We start from the raw sequence: 14,407 nt of genomic DNA on the forward strand, positions 1-14,407 counted from the left end.
ACCCTTACCTAACAAAGAATAAAGAAACCATAAAGCATAATTAGAAACATGCAGACAAAAACTGAGCTGGAAATCGCAACAAGCCAGAGAGACTGTATGCAGTGTAGCAAAGGAAAAAGAGAAACATCACCCATCCTCATAAAACAAATCAAGAATATAAAATCAATAGCAGTACAATCATACTAATAAAAAGAACAGATTATTTCAAAATAGCTGATGAATGGAATGTCCAAGCATTAAAAACTCATATAAAATGTTTCTAGACACCAATAAAATATTTCAAAACAACAGACACAAAGTCCTAATAATTAAGAATAATAAAGATTTAAAAAATGCTCTGCTCTCCATACCTGGAAACGTTTATTCATTTATTCATTACTCACTCGCTCACTATCTCTCTCCCCACCAAACTAGTGGCAGCAGCAGCCTCCTCCTCCTCTTCCAGCCCTTATGGCCTCGAGAAAGGAGCCCCATCGGCCTCAGGGCTAACTATGCTTCTCTTTTATCTCCGGGCTGCACTGCTCTTCTTTGGACCAGTGCTGCACACACCCATCTCACATGGTCTCTTCTTCCTGCGGGCAGGGCTGTTGCACACCACTTCCTCTTCCGGGCCATGGGGGGAGGGGTGGGAAGAAGAGTCCATGCTGGTGCCACTGACTGCAGCTCTCCTGCTGCATCACGCCCAGGCTATCAGCATTTTAAGCCTGGGTGGAGGAAGAGTTTCCATTTTGCTGGGGCAGGGGGAGCAGCTGGGTCAGCAGGGGACCAGGAAGTGTCGCGACACACCTGTGTGTGCCTGGGGACACACTGGTGTATCACGACACACCGGTTGAGAATCTCTGATCTAGAGTACTGTGTGAAATTCTGGTCACCACATCTCAAAAAAGATATAGCAGAATTAGAAAAGGTTCAGAGGAGGGTGACCAAAATGATAAAAGGAATGGAACAATTTCCCTATGAGGAAAGGCTAAAGAGGTTAAGGCTCTTCAGCCTGGAGAAGAGACAACTGAGGGGATGTATGACAGAGGTCTATAAAATCATGAGTGGAATGGGTAAATGTGAATCAGTTGTTTACTGTTTCAAAAAAATAAAAAAATTTGGGAACACTATGAAGTTACTAAGTAGCATATTTAAAACAATTGAAGATAATACTTTTTCACTTAATGCACAATTAAGCTCTGGAATTCATTGCTGGAGGATATGGTAAAGGCAGTTAATGTAGCTGGGTTTAGAAAAGGCATACGAGGAAAGCCACTGCTTACCCCTAGGCCTTAGCAACATGGGATCTATCTACTATTTGGGATCCTGCCAGGTAATGGTGACCAGGATTGGCCACTGTTGGAAACAGGATGCTGGGTTTGATGGATCCAGTAAGGTAATTCTTATGTAAGACAATCTCCGGGTGTTTCTATCCCTTCTGCATAACTGTATCACACTGCAGTTTAATATAATTCTGAAAAATCTATTCATCTAATGGAACAATGTAAGAAAAGAGATGCTTACCTTAAAATATTTATTTATTTGATTTACATTCTACTTTGTGGCACTTCAAAGTGTATTACATTCAGGTACTGTGGCTATATGAAGTTGTGCTTTGGGATACAGTATTTTATGTGTGCTATAGAAGGGATGTTTGTTGTACAGTGATGCATTGTAGGGTCATTTTGCATCCTGAGTTGTATTAGGGCTTAACAGTGCAGGTTGGGAAACTTTGAAGCTGTGTGGATTTTGCTTATTATTTACCCATACTGGATCTGGAGCATCTTCTCACAATTATATAGTGGCAAGAAGGCAAACACAATGTTTCTACTGGTTTATAATCAGAGGTTCTGTCTCATGTGTATCACTTTAACATTTTCTCAGAATTGTATCTAATTCAGTTGGGTAGTTGGTTCTTGGATGTTCAAGGAAACAGGTATCCAGGATATGGGAATTTGTATGTTTGAGATGTGTCTGTGGGTGTGTGGGTGGGTGGGAATAAAAGGGGGAAAAATAAATTTATTCAAACAAATTCATTCAAAAATTGGAAGAATGATCCAACAGAAGAACATAGGGTAAAGCATAAACATTGGCAAGTTAAATGTAAGACATTGATAAGACAGGCTAAGAGAGAATTTGAAAAGAAGTTGGCTGTAGAGGCAAAAACTCACAGTAAAAACTTTTTAAAATATATCCGAAGCAGAAAGCCTGTGAGGGAGTCAGATGGACCGTTAGATGATCGAGGGGTTAAAGGGGCACTTAGAGAAGATAAGGCCATCGTGGAAAGATTAAATGATTTCTTTGCTTCGGTATTTACTGAAGAAGATGTTGGGGAGGTACCCATAATGGAGAAGGTTTTCATAGGCAATGATTCAGATGGACTGAATCAAATCACGGTGAACCTAGAAGATGTGGCAGGCCTGATTGACAAACTGAAGAGTAGTAAATCACCTGGACCGGATGGTATACACCCCAGAGTTCTGAAGGAACTAAAAAATGAAATTTCAGACCTATTAGTAAAAATTTGTAACTTATCATTAAAATCATCCATTGTACCTGAAGACTGGAGGATAGCAAATGTAACCCCAATATTTAAAAAGGGCTCCAGGGGCGATCCGGGAAACTACAGACCGGTTAGCCTGACTTCAGTGCCAGGAAAAATAGTGGAAAGTGTTCTAAACATCAAAATCACAGAACATATAGAAAGACATGGTTTAATGGAACAAAGTCAGCATGGCTTTACCTAGGGCAAGTCTTGCCTCACAAATCTGCTTCACTTTTTTGAAAGAGTTAATAAACATGTGGATAAAGGTGAACCGGTAGATATAGTATACTTGGATTTTCAGAAGGCATTTGACAAAGTTCCTCATGAGAGGCTTCTAGGAAAAGTAAAAAGTCATGGGATAGGTGGCAATGTCCTTTCGTGGATTGCAAACTGGCTAAAAGACAGGAAACAGAGAGCAGGATTAAATGGGCAATTTTCTCAGTGGAAGGGAGTGGACAGTGGAGTGCCTCAGGGATCTGTATTGGGACCCTTACTTTTCAATATATTTATAAATGATCTGGAAAGAAATACGACGAGTGAGATAATCAAATTTGCAGATGACACAAAATTGTTCAGAGTAGTTAAATCACAAGCAGATTGTGATAAATTGCAGGAAGACCTTGTAAGACTGGAAAATTGGGCATCCAAATGACAGATGAAATTTAATGTGGATAAGTGCAAGGTGATGCATATAGGGAAAAATAACCCATGCTATAATTACATAATGTTGGGTTCCATATTAGGTGCTACCACCCAAGAAAGAGATCTAGGTGTCATAGTGGATAACACATTGAAATCGTCGGTACAGTGTGCTGCGGCAGTCAAAAAAGCAAACAGAATGTTGGGAATTATTAGAAAGGAAATGGTGAATAAAACGGAAAATGTCATAATGCCTCTGTATCGCTCCATGGTGAGACCGCACCTTGAATACTGTGTACAATTCTGGTCGCCGCATCTCAAAAAAGATATAATTGCAATGGAGAAGGTACAGAGAAGGACTACCAAAATGATAAGGGGAATGGAACAGCTCCCCTATGAGGAAAGACTAAAGAGGTTAGGACTTTTCAGCTTGGAGAAGAGACGACTGAGGGGGGATATGATAGAGGTGTTTAAAATCATGAGAGGTCTAGAACGGGTAGATGTGAATCGGTTATTTACTCTTTCGGATAGTAGAAAGACTAGGGGGCACTCCATGAAGTTAGCATGGGGCACATTTAAAACTAATCGGAGAAAGTTCTTTTTTACTCAACGCACAATTAAACTCTGGAATTTGTTGCCAGAGGATGTGGTTAGTGCAGTTAGTATAGCTGTGTTTAAAAAAGGATTGGATAAGTTCTTGGAGGATAAGTCCATTACCTGCTATTAAGTTCACTTAGAGAATAGCCACTGCCATTAGTAATGGTAACATGGAATAGACTTAGTTTTTGGGTACTTGCCAGGTTCTTATGGCCTGGATTGGCCACTGTTGGAAACAGGATGCTGGGCTTGATGGACCCTTGGTCTGACCCAGTATGGCATTTTCTTATGTTCTTATGTTCTTAAATTCTTGATAGAGCCGACAATGTTGATATGTTATACAGTTTGCGATTACTGTTACCATATGATGGTACTGAAATTTAGTACTGGAACCTGTTTTCCAGCTGTTTTGTCATATCTATTTTTTCCTGAATAAACATGTTTAAACATAAAATTGTCTCACAGTACATAACAGTTATGCTGTGATGTCACCAGGTACTGTTGGAACTTCAAAGCACTGCACAACTGCATTGTAATGTCATCAGGCATGGTTCCGAGCCTCCAAGCCTGGCACACATGCATTATGATACCATAAGGTATTGTTAGAACCTTAAAGCACTTCACAACTGCATTGTGATCTCAGGCATGGTTCCGAGCCTCCAAGTCTGGCACACATGCATTATGATACCATAAGGTATTGTTAGAACCTTAAAGCACTTCACAACTGCATTGTGATGTTATCAGGCATGGTTCCGAGCCCCCAAGCCAGGCACACATGCATTATAATACCATAAGGTATTGTTAGAACCTTAAAGCACTTCACAACTGCATTGTGATGTCATCAGGCATGGTTCCGAGCCTCCAAGCCTGGCACACAGGCATTATGATACCATAAGGTATTGTTAGAACCTCACAACACAACTGCATTGTCAGTTGAAGAAAAATGACTTCCCACTGATTTTTCTCCTGCGTGTTATGTCAAAGTCATTTTTCCACTGACATTTTTTGTTCTAACATTGAAATTCCCAGGGAAAATAAAATAAAAACTGAAAATGAAGGTCCCTAGGTATGGGTAAAGCCCTAGTGATAGCACAGCTGCACTGTGATGTCATCAGTCAAATTCCTTTGATTTGTTCAACATGTATTGGAATTGCTCAATCTCCTTACAGGATTTTCTAGGGGTTTTGATTGTCCCTGCATGGGCTCATGTTGGGATATGGCATTGGCTGGCCTCTCCCTGTCTGAGCACTGGGACTCAAGCCTTTACTCACTGTTTGTCAATATATGTTTTGCCGAGATTGCTGCCAGCTGAGTTGGAACCACTCTCTGTTGGGTTACAATGCCATGAGCCTTCATTTTCTTCTACCCATGGTTTAGCCCCTATTTTATATTCCCTTTCCAACTTAGCCTGATTAATGCAGCCATAGTCCTTAGGCTGGGGGCCATGCACTAGGGATGTTCTGGAACTCAGCTAACATGGACCCTAAGCCTGGCAAGTAGGTACTGTTATACAATGACTGGGATGCCCTCCCTCCAGAGGCTGTGTGTGCTGCTTCTGTAGCACCCTCAGCTGTTGCTGACCTGGGAAGACCTGACCCTGGAATTGGACCAAGATCCTCCACATGGCAGTGCATACCAGTAAGCCACCAGGACAGAGAGGATATTGTACAATCATCCATTGGATAAAGGTCTCACTCTCCTGTTCTTGTGTGGGAGAAGCTCCCATAATTCATGAGCTATGGCTCAGTTATGGAGAACCCCCCTCCTCAAAAGCCAGTATGGAAGCTGAATGGTACTTTAGGCCAATGCCCATTCTGGATCCTGTTCGTGATAAAACAAATGTTAGCTTTACAGCCATTTGGCTATTTCACAATGATTTGGCTTGAATGTATTACAGATAGTTTAATGGCCTGAGGTGTGTAGCAGTGTAGCAGTGAGGTGTGACAAGGCGAGTACCACTGCCTTACAATTGCACGCCTCATGCATGTTGTAGGTTGTCAAGGCTTCTTTATCATGACTGAGAGTTTTGGATGCTGGACTGTAAGACATATTTGCCCAAAACGTTCACACCATTTTAGTGGCACAAAACAATAGCTGAACCAATGACATCATCGGTTGCCTTCAGACAGTGATGTCATTCACATGAGATGTGGGAGAACTCATTCCTTTTTTGGATAGAAGGGATGGGTGGTGCTGGGGATATTTACTCTGGTATTGTTTTCTAACTTTACATAGGATGTAACATTTATTTTCATTAATATTATTTATTTGATTTTATTGACTGTAATTCCACATTATATCATCAAAGCAGTTCACAAATAATAACATAAATTTACAAGCTAAAATAAACATATAAAAAAGCAGTCACAAGTTATCTTAATTTATAATACATTTCCATATGTAATTTAAATTCAATAATAAAAGCAATCATATATAATCAGCTAAACAAAAACATTTAATAATGATCTTAAACAATTATAAAAAATGCAAATAAATTCAAAATTTAAAAAAGTTTAAAGTAATAAAATCTGAGAACCCTCCATCTAAAAGAGAAAAAAATTAAAAAAGTATTTAACAGTCTTGATAAGTTTGTGAGAACAGCCATGTTTTCAAGTTTTTCTGAAACCTTCTCGGTTTCTTTCCTTCTATCTGGAATTCTATTCCTCAATGATGGGGGCCATAAAACTGGAAGCTTTTTGATAAGTAAGTTCCAATCTGAGTTTAGTATGAGAAGGTACTACAAGAAGATCTTTCTATGAAGAACGCCAATCATGGGTGAGGTAATAAGCCTGTAAGTGATTAGCTAAGTACTGATGATAACCCCAATGAAAAGCTTTGAATGTTTAGGAAATAATATAGAGTTTAACCCTCTGAACTATAGGTAGCAATGAAGCTTTATTAAAAGTGGAATAGCAGTATTTTGTACTACTTGAAAGGACTGAAATTGTCTAATGATAGATCCAACAAGGGTGGGAATCAGAAGTCAGTAGTCAAGTGACAATGCTTGACCTATTTTTCCAGCATTCCTTATGTACCAATCTCACTGGCTCCTCCGACCCTGTTCTTCCTGTAACTAATGGAACCTCTCTGTCTGTCTCTCGGCACAGTATGGAAGGTCGGACAGTTACCGTGTGGCTACCACGCAGGACAACAAAGATGACTCAAATTCACCTAAATCAGGCAAAGGGTTAGTCCCAAAGAAGGAAATGGATGATCTGAAGAAGGAAGTGGCCATGGTAAGTCAGGTCAAATAGCCAAAGAACCACAAGGAAGGGGGAGCTGTGGGCCAGCTCAAAGCTTTGGCAGTCACATACTTTCCCAGCAGGAAGCACTGTAGGGAATAGTGCAGCTGCGCTGGCTGTGGGGGGACTCTCAGTTTCTGCAGTCTTAACCGCTTACACCAGGAGGTGCTGTAGGTAAATAATCTCTTCTGTATATCCTGAGAACAATTAAATTCTGTGTACATTTTCTACTCTTTTTGAATAGACAGAGCACAAGATGTCAGTGGAGGAGGTATGCAGAAAGTACAACACAGACTGTGTGCAGGTGAGTAGAGAAGGAAAGAGAGAACTGATGATCTAGAGAAGTGAAAGGCGGAGTCAGTCCACTAAGCCACCCAGTCTTTGAATGGAAACATCTGTGTCTCCTGAGCCATCCCTTCTAGAGATGACAGATTCTATATCCCTGTGCCCTTCCTGTTGGGATTACCCAGTCTTAGAGGTGAAAGGATGTGGTTTTGCCTTTGATCTTGCTGCTATTGATTTGCTGAGTGTATTTTTTATGTTTGCATGCTGCAGGGTCTGACTCTTAGCAAAGCTGCTGAGATCTTGGCTCGCGACGGTCCTAATGCCCTCACACCACCTCCTACCACCCCAGAGTGGATAAAGTTCTGCCGACAGCTCTTTGGAGGCTTCTCTATCCTACTGTGGATTGGTGCCATCCTCTGCTTCCTGGCCTACGGCATCCAAGCAGGCATGGAAGATGATCCAGCTGGAGACAATGTGAGTGTAAAACTAGTCACCTCCCCCACCCAGAATCACATATCTGCCTCTTCTGAATTTATAACTTCTAGAATTTTGTACAGAGTCAGGGTGTTTATATAACATCTATTGAGATGGTGCAGGGACTGTGTAGAAGGTCTGTGTTCCTGCAACACATCTGCCGTAATATAGCAAGGATGATTCTTTGAAGGCAAGCCAGTTCACCTACTAAACAAGTGGATCAAATTGTGTTGAATAGAAAGGCAAAAACTTCTCTCTGTGACAGTTCCCATGCTGCGGTGCTCCCACAGCTCTTGGCAGATGTGTTTTCTTCCTGCAGCATTTAGTGATGAATTCTCTCTTTTCCTAATTTTGGCTCTTCTGCTATATCTTGCCTACTGGAGTTTGTCTTACTAGGGTTTTTCAGCACATACCCAAATTGTATTACTTTCTATGTTTCTGCCTTGCTGGCCCTATGTCTTATTTATGTGCTGGCATGCCACCTAGCCAAACGTTTCTTCCTCAATGGATTGTCTTTCTTTAAAGAACAGGAAAATGTCTTAATTTGATTTGATGTCAACAATTTTCTTCACCATATCCTAAAAGCAAGCCAGCAGCTTTAAGTTGTCACAGATGCAACCAAATCATCACAAGGTTTGCCACAGATGTTTGGAACAAGACTATAGTTGTGATATCTTAGCAAGAATGTCGTCCAAAATGGTTCAGACCATGAAGGATAGACTTTGAGCTTTTCTTGTCAGTGAGGTTAGGTCCAGTTCCTCAAAGCTGGTCTCAAAGGCCTGGCACAAAGACCACAGAGCTAATCATGACATGGTGACCAGGATTTGCTGAAGAGGCCCTCAACCTGTTTGGCTCTTTAACCAGAAGTTAGGCTTGAGTCGTGAGAAATCTCACTCTCCCAACTCAAATTGTGACAAGAGCTTCAAAGACTTGAGAAAGGAACTAAAATGAGCTGGCACTGAACCTTGAGCATAGGCATCAAAACAACTCTTTGATGCTCAGTCCTGACAGCCCAGAAGTGCAGGAAGTTCTGTATCTCTGAAGAGGCCATGTCTGCAAGTGAGCTCTGCCTCTCAGGCTTGCAAGTTGCCACACCAGTCTCTCCAGGACCAGTCAGGGGTTTTCAAGTAACACCTTCAAAGAGCAATGAAGAGAGTTCTATAAGGCTAATCCCAGTGCAGTCATCTGCCTTTATCATTGGCAGAGCTGGACAAGAAGAATGCTAAGGCTTTCACTTTCACCTGGATGTCACTAGAGCATTTTGATTATGCTGGGTACATCAAGAAATCCACCCTTGGGCACCTCCCCTTACTCATCAAGTATGTTGACACCAACATCATTTGGCACACTTTGCCTGTTTTGTTGCCATCCATGCCAAGCACAGGTTGAACAGTTTTGGGGCAGGGATTCTCTTCTGCCTCTCAATGTGGCTGAGCCTCAAGGACCACTGAGCTAAATTTCAGGCCTTTATAGGCTTCAGGTCCAGGGTTGACACATTTTCAGACATCCTTGGAACTTCTGTTTATAGAGAAATAAAAGTATGAGAGGATTATAAGGACATATTTATTTCCAGTCTGATAAATTATGTTCTGAAGAGGTCTACTCCATAGATTTCCCTTCAAGGTCCTCTCTGCCCCAGGCACAGAATAGATCTGAGGACTTATCCTAGATTTAGTAAAAAGAATGACCAAGGCCATTTACTTTGAGCTGCAGATCGAGGGTGAGCCCGAACACGTCTTCTTGGCCTCAAGTATCTGGATGCACCCAAAAAATTGATGGAGGGCCCATCCATTCTGTCTTTCAGGATGTGGGGAAGAGGATATAGGAGATCCCACACATTTATACTTCTTATTAATAAGAAAGCTGACACTAAGGACTGTGGCCAGACAGCTCAAGGATTTGATGAACTACAATTGCCACACCACAATGTGGTGATTCAGCTCACAATCAAAGGGTGCAATAATTAAACCTGCCCATGCTGGTGCAAACTCCATGGATACTTTTATCTGCAGGGCTTGCACCAATAATCAAAGCAAAAGCTTTGATTATTACTCCCATAAAAATTGCCTGCAGAAATTGTTCTCGCTTTCTCTCTGGGTAGATTTTTGATTGGAAATAACATGAACCTCTCTCTACCCCTGGAAATGCCTTCAGAGTCCATGAGTGAAAGCATGCAGATTGATGAACAATGCATATACTTTTACCTGCAGGCAGGGTTGGGCAGTATTCAAAGCTCCCAACTTCCATTGATAAAATACATTTGTAATCATGGAAAGGGCTTTGAATACTGCCTTCAAAGGCTAAGAAGTCAAGAACCCATGTCTTGATGCACCCTGGATGAGATTGTCAGAAGGAAGAGAAAACATTCCCAAAATGCTGTGCTTCATTTTTAAGCAATTTCTTACCAGATTTACATGATCATTTCCTATATACAATCCTGTAAGGAGTGTAAGATTCACTTAGTTTCTCCCTCACGGGAAACAGACTAAATTCTGTCACCTAGTAGATGCATATGAGGTGTGTGAAAAATAGCTCATTCATATGACCTATAATGTTTCTGAGATGTCATTGAGAGCTTCTGCCATGGCTATTGACATGAGCAGACTCTCGTTGCTGCCACTTCAGGTCTCCTTGAGCATGTCCAGGAAAGGTTTGCAGACAATGCCATGCAGTGGAAGCAATTTCTTTGGAGATGGGGTTCCGAGCGCTGTGGATCTTATCAAAGACTTTCATTCTGTGTTTTAAACCCCATCCATTGCCACCTCCAAACCATTTTTAATATTTCAAAGGTTTCACAGCAGGCCAATCCGGAAGCACTTTTGTCCTCAAAAGTAATCCCAGGACCTGTTCATCCCGGAACAGAGCTCAAGGCCTCATCAAAATGAGCAAAGGAGATCAAAGCCCCATACCGCCAACCAGGATTGGGGTTTTGACTGGATCTTGAGAACTTAACCAGAATTCCACTCTCTGTTCCAGAAGATCTCTTAGCAGAAGAGAGGTTAAGGTTTTCATAGAACACTGGCCCACTGTAACTTCAGACAGCTAGGTACTCAGGAATGTACATATCTCCAAATTTCCATACCCAAAGAGCATTCAAACTTCAATAACAGATTGGAAATCTCCTCCCTCTTGCAGGCCAAAGTGGTCAAATATGTCCAACTGTAGGAGAGAGGGTGAAAAATGTCTGCCAGGTTCTTCCTGTTCACCAAATAGAGTGGAGAGCCATGAACAAGTTCCTAGGAAAAAAACCATACATAATGGTTACCATAGACACTATTATTTCCTTCTTAACCAAGGGATACTTGCTATATTCTTTAGATCTAAAGGAGGCTTCTACACATCCAAGTCACAAGAAGTATCTCAGATTTGTAGTAATGACACAGCACCTCCATTGGCCTGACAGTAGCTGTAGCTTATCTAAACAAATTCATGTGTTTCCCTACTTAGATAATTAGCTGATCAGCAGCATATCAGGCAGGAGCGGATGAATTCATACAGATCACAGTCTGTGTGTTGCAATCACTAGGGTTTTATTATCAAATTTTCCAAAGTCCAAACTGAACTTAACACCTTCACTGGAATTTTTAGAGGTGTGTTAAATATGGCCTACCTCCTCACCAACACGGCCAATGACATTGTGGCTGTGATGGAAGAGATATTTCAGAATTAGTAGACATCAGCTAGGTCGCTGTTGAGAATACTGAGCCTAATGGCTTCCAGCACTGTACAGGTAACTCCCATGATATGTCTCCGTATGAGACAAATCCATCAGAGCCTAAACTCCCAGTGGAACTAAATCACCCAATGCTTTTAGGGGATCATATGTATCATGGAAGAGCTCAGAGATTCTCGGTCTTGGTGGCTTCTTCATTACAATGTAACCTTGGGTTTGCTCTTTCAAATCCCTCCTCACCAAATTGTCTGTACCACTGATGCATCCAACTTGAGTTGGGAAGCTTACATAAAAGTGCTTCATACCCAGAGCACTTGGGTCTTTCAAGAAAAGAGGCTACATATTAGCCTTCTGGAGTTAAATACAGCACTGGATGCTCTAAAGACGTTAAAAAATCAGGTAGACAATAAAATTGCCCTTGTACAAACAATCAGGTAGTCATGTTCTCCCTGAACAAGCAGAAAGGAACAAGTTCTTTCTTCCTGTGTGGGGAGATTGTCAAGGTGTGGAAATGGGCCACCTCTCACAGAATGGCCCTAAGAACCAAGTGCCTTGAAGGAAAAGACAACAGCCTGGCAGGCAGACAAAGTCAGTAGCCATCTTGACCCCCACGAGTAGTCCCAGGTCTAGGATGTAGCAAATAGGAGCTTGCTTGAGTATCCACCAGAAGTAGATCTGTTTGTAACATCGCTGAACAGGAAGGTACCAGTCTTCTGTTCCAGGAGATCAGAAGGCAGACTAATGGCAGATGCCTTCTTCCTTCATTGGGGGACCAGTCTTCCATACATGCATCCTATAATACCTATGGTGGCCAAAAGAAAGGACTGAGGAAGTATAATCATCATAGTCCCATTTTGGCCAAAGCAGACTTGGTTTTAGCACTTTAGGGTTTATCCTTGAAGAAACCTATCAAGTTGGGAACATCCTGAGTTTCTGCCTAAGGTGATATTGGACATCCCATATAATCTGTCAATTATGCCACACGTTCATAAAAGTAAAAGGTTTCTTCAACTCTCCGGATTGCAAAAGAACTCTTGCCTTCTACAAGGAGTGAACTCAAATGAAAGCCCATGCAAATTTTTGTTTCGTTTGATCCCAGTAGGACTGGGGTTGAAGTAAGAAACATAGTAACATAGTAACTGATGGCAGATAAAGACCTAAATGGGCCATCCAGTCTGAAGCAGAACATTTCTAGTTAGATAGCAGATTGCATCTCCTATTATGGCCAGATAGACCTGACCTTAGAAGGACATGGCAAGGCCCATAATGTAAGGGCCATGATAAGATCAGTCACTCATCTAAGGTTTGATTCTACCTCCATTCAGAAGATTTACAAAGCTGTGAGATGATATTCCTCACTTTCACATCCATTATTGTCTGGACATAACCTTTGAGTGGGTTAGCATTTAGGCTGTCTGTCCTTCATGGTTTCTTTCAGGGTTAGATCTAAACTCCATCCTTCTTTGGGTCCATTCTTATGATTTGGAGCTGTTTTCTTTGCTGTTTAAAAAATAACAAAGTGAGAAAAGAGTTATCCCCCATTTTATTCAACAACCCATAGCTAGGGAGTCCCACATGTGTGACTTGGTGAACTGCCTGTCTTCAGAGAAAGCAAATGTGCTTACCTGTAATGGATGCTCTTTAAAGACAGCAGATCACTGGTCACACAAACCTGCCCATCTCTCCTTTGGAGTTGTTCTTCCCCAAACCAAAGCTATATGAATAGAACTGAGCGGTCACAGGACTGCTATGGGAACTACTCTGTATGAACGGAGAAGGGTCTGGAAGTTTCCATCTATTTGAGACAAGGCCTGATCATGTGACCCATGTGAGTGACTGGTGAGGTGCTATCTTCAGTTACCTGTTAAAGGTAAGCAGCAGCTGCGCTGTGTTCCTGTAACATATATATGTCATGTTATTGCAAGGGACTCTGTAACATATCTGTCATAGGAGGCAGTTTGTAGAAATGCCAAGTGTTCTCACAGTGTCTCTCAGGGGTGCATATAGTCACTTATGCTGTGTGACAGTCTAACCCCAGAGTGGAAATTGGCGAAAACACTGAACTATGATGCAGCATTTCCTTTAAGATCTATCTTCTTCCCCATCTTCCCCCACCATCCCCTTTCTCTCATAGCTGTATCTGGGCATCGTGCTGGCTGCTGTTGTCATCATCACAGGCTGTTTCTCCTACTATCAAGAAGCAAAGAGCTCCAAGATCATGGAGTCCTTCAAGAACATGGTGCCTCAGGTGAGAGAAAGGGGGAAATGGGAGGGGAGTGAAGGTAAAAAGGGAGTGGGGGGGAAGAGGAGGATTATTGTCATGGGAAGTTACAATAGAGAATAGATGCGAGCTAGATGGGAAGAATTAAGGAAAAGGGTTATACAGGATGACTTCATAGTGACAGCCTGATGGGATGGAGTAAGGAGGGAGACCATTTATGATGGCTTCCTAATGAGAGACAGATGGAAAGTAGTAAGAAAGTAATCAGAGATGTCATGGGTTTTAGCTTCCATAGGAGAGGCAAATGGGATAATCATTCTTGTTATGCCCCAGCCAGAAGCATGCTACTCTTTATATGACTTCAGAGACCTTTCTCATTAACCCAACTTGCATATATACCCTGTTTCCTTCAGCAAGCATTGGTGATCCGTGAAGGGGAGAAGATGCAGCTCAATGCTGAGGAGGTGGTGGTGGGAGATTTGGTGGAAATCAAAGGAGGAGACAGAGTCCCTGCAGACCTTCGGATCATTTCAGCCCATGGCTGTAAGGTATCTATTCTGGGACACATCCCCTACTCCCATCCCTTGACCACCCTGTCCTGAGAGAAATTCCAGTTAATCTTCTTCATCATCTCAAGCTCCATCTGACTACTGCTGGAGAAAAAGTCTCACTGAAATGTCTCCATGAGTCCACTGCAGAAGGTGAGATCTTACTGAGAAACTCCAAGAATCCACTGCAGCCCACAGCTGGTA

The 14,407-nt window shown here is 41.9% G+C and overlaps 1 protein-coding gene across 1 annotated transcript in view; it reads left to right on the top strand.

Annotated features, from left to right (window-relative positions):
• Positions 1-14,407, top strand: part of ATP1A3 (ATPase Na+/K+ transporting subunit alpha 3) — a 116,602-nt gene that overhangs the window by 51,732 nt on the left and 50,463 nt on the right. The window contains exons 2-6 of the mRNA XM_029577136.1: positions 6,868-6,996; positions 7,247-7,306; positions 7,558-7,761; positions 13,569-13,682; positions 14,069-14,203. Of these exons, the coding sequence (XP_029432996.1) occupies positions 6,868-6,996; positions 7,247-7,306; positions 7,558-7,761; positions 13,569-13,682; positions 14,069-14,203 (642 nt within the window). The remainder of the gene's footprint in view (positions 1-6,867; positions 6,997-7,246; positions 7,307-7,557; positions 7,762-13,568; positions 13,683-14,068; positions 14,204-14,407) is intronic.

The sequence above is a fragment of the Rhinatrema bivittatum genome, chromosome 14 (assembly GCF_901001135.1).
Source record: "Rhinatrema bivittatum chromosome 14, aRhiBiv1.1, whole genome shotgun sequence".
Taxonomy (NCBI): Eukaryota; Metazoa; Chordata; class Amphibia; order Gymnophiona; family Rhinatrematidae; genus Rhinatrema; species Rhinatrema bivittatum.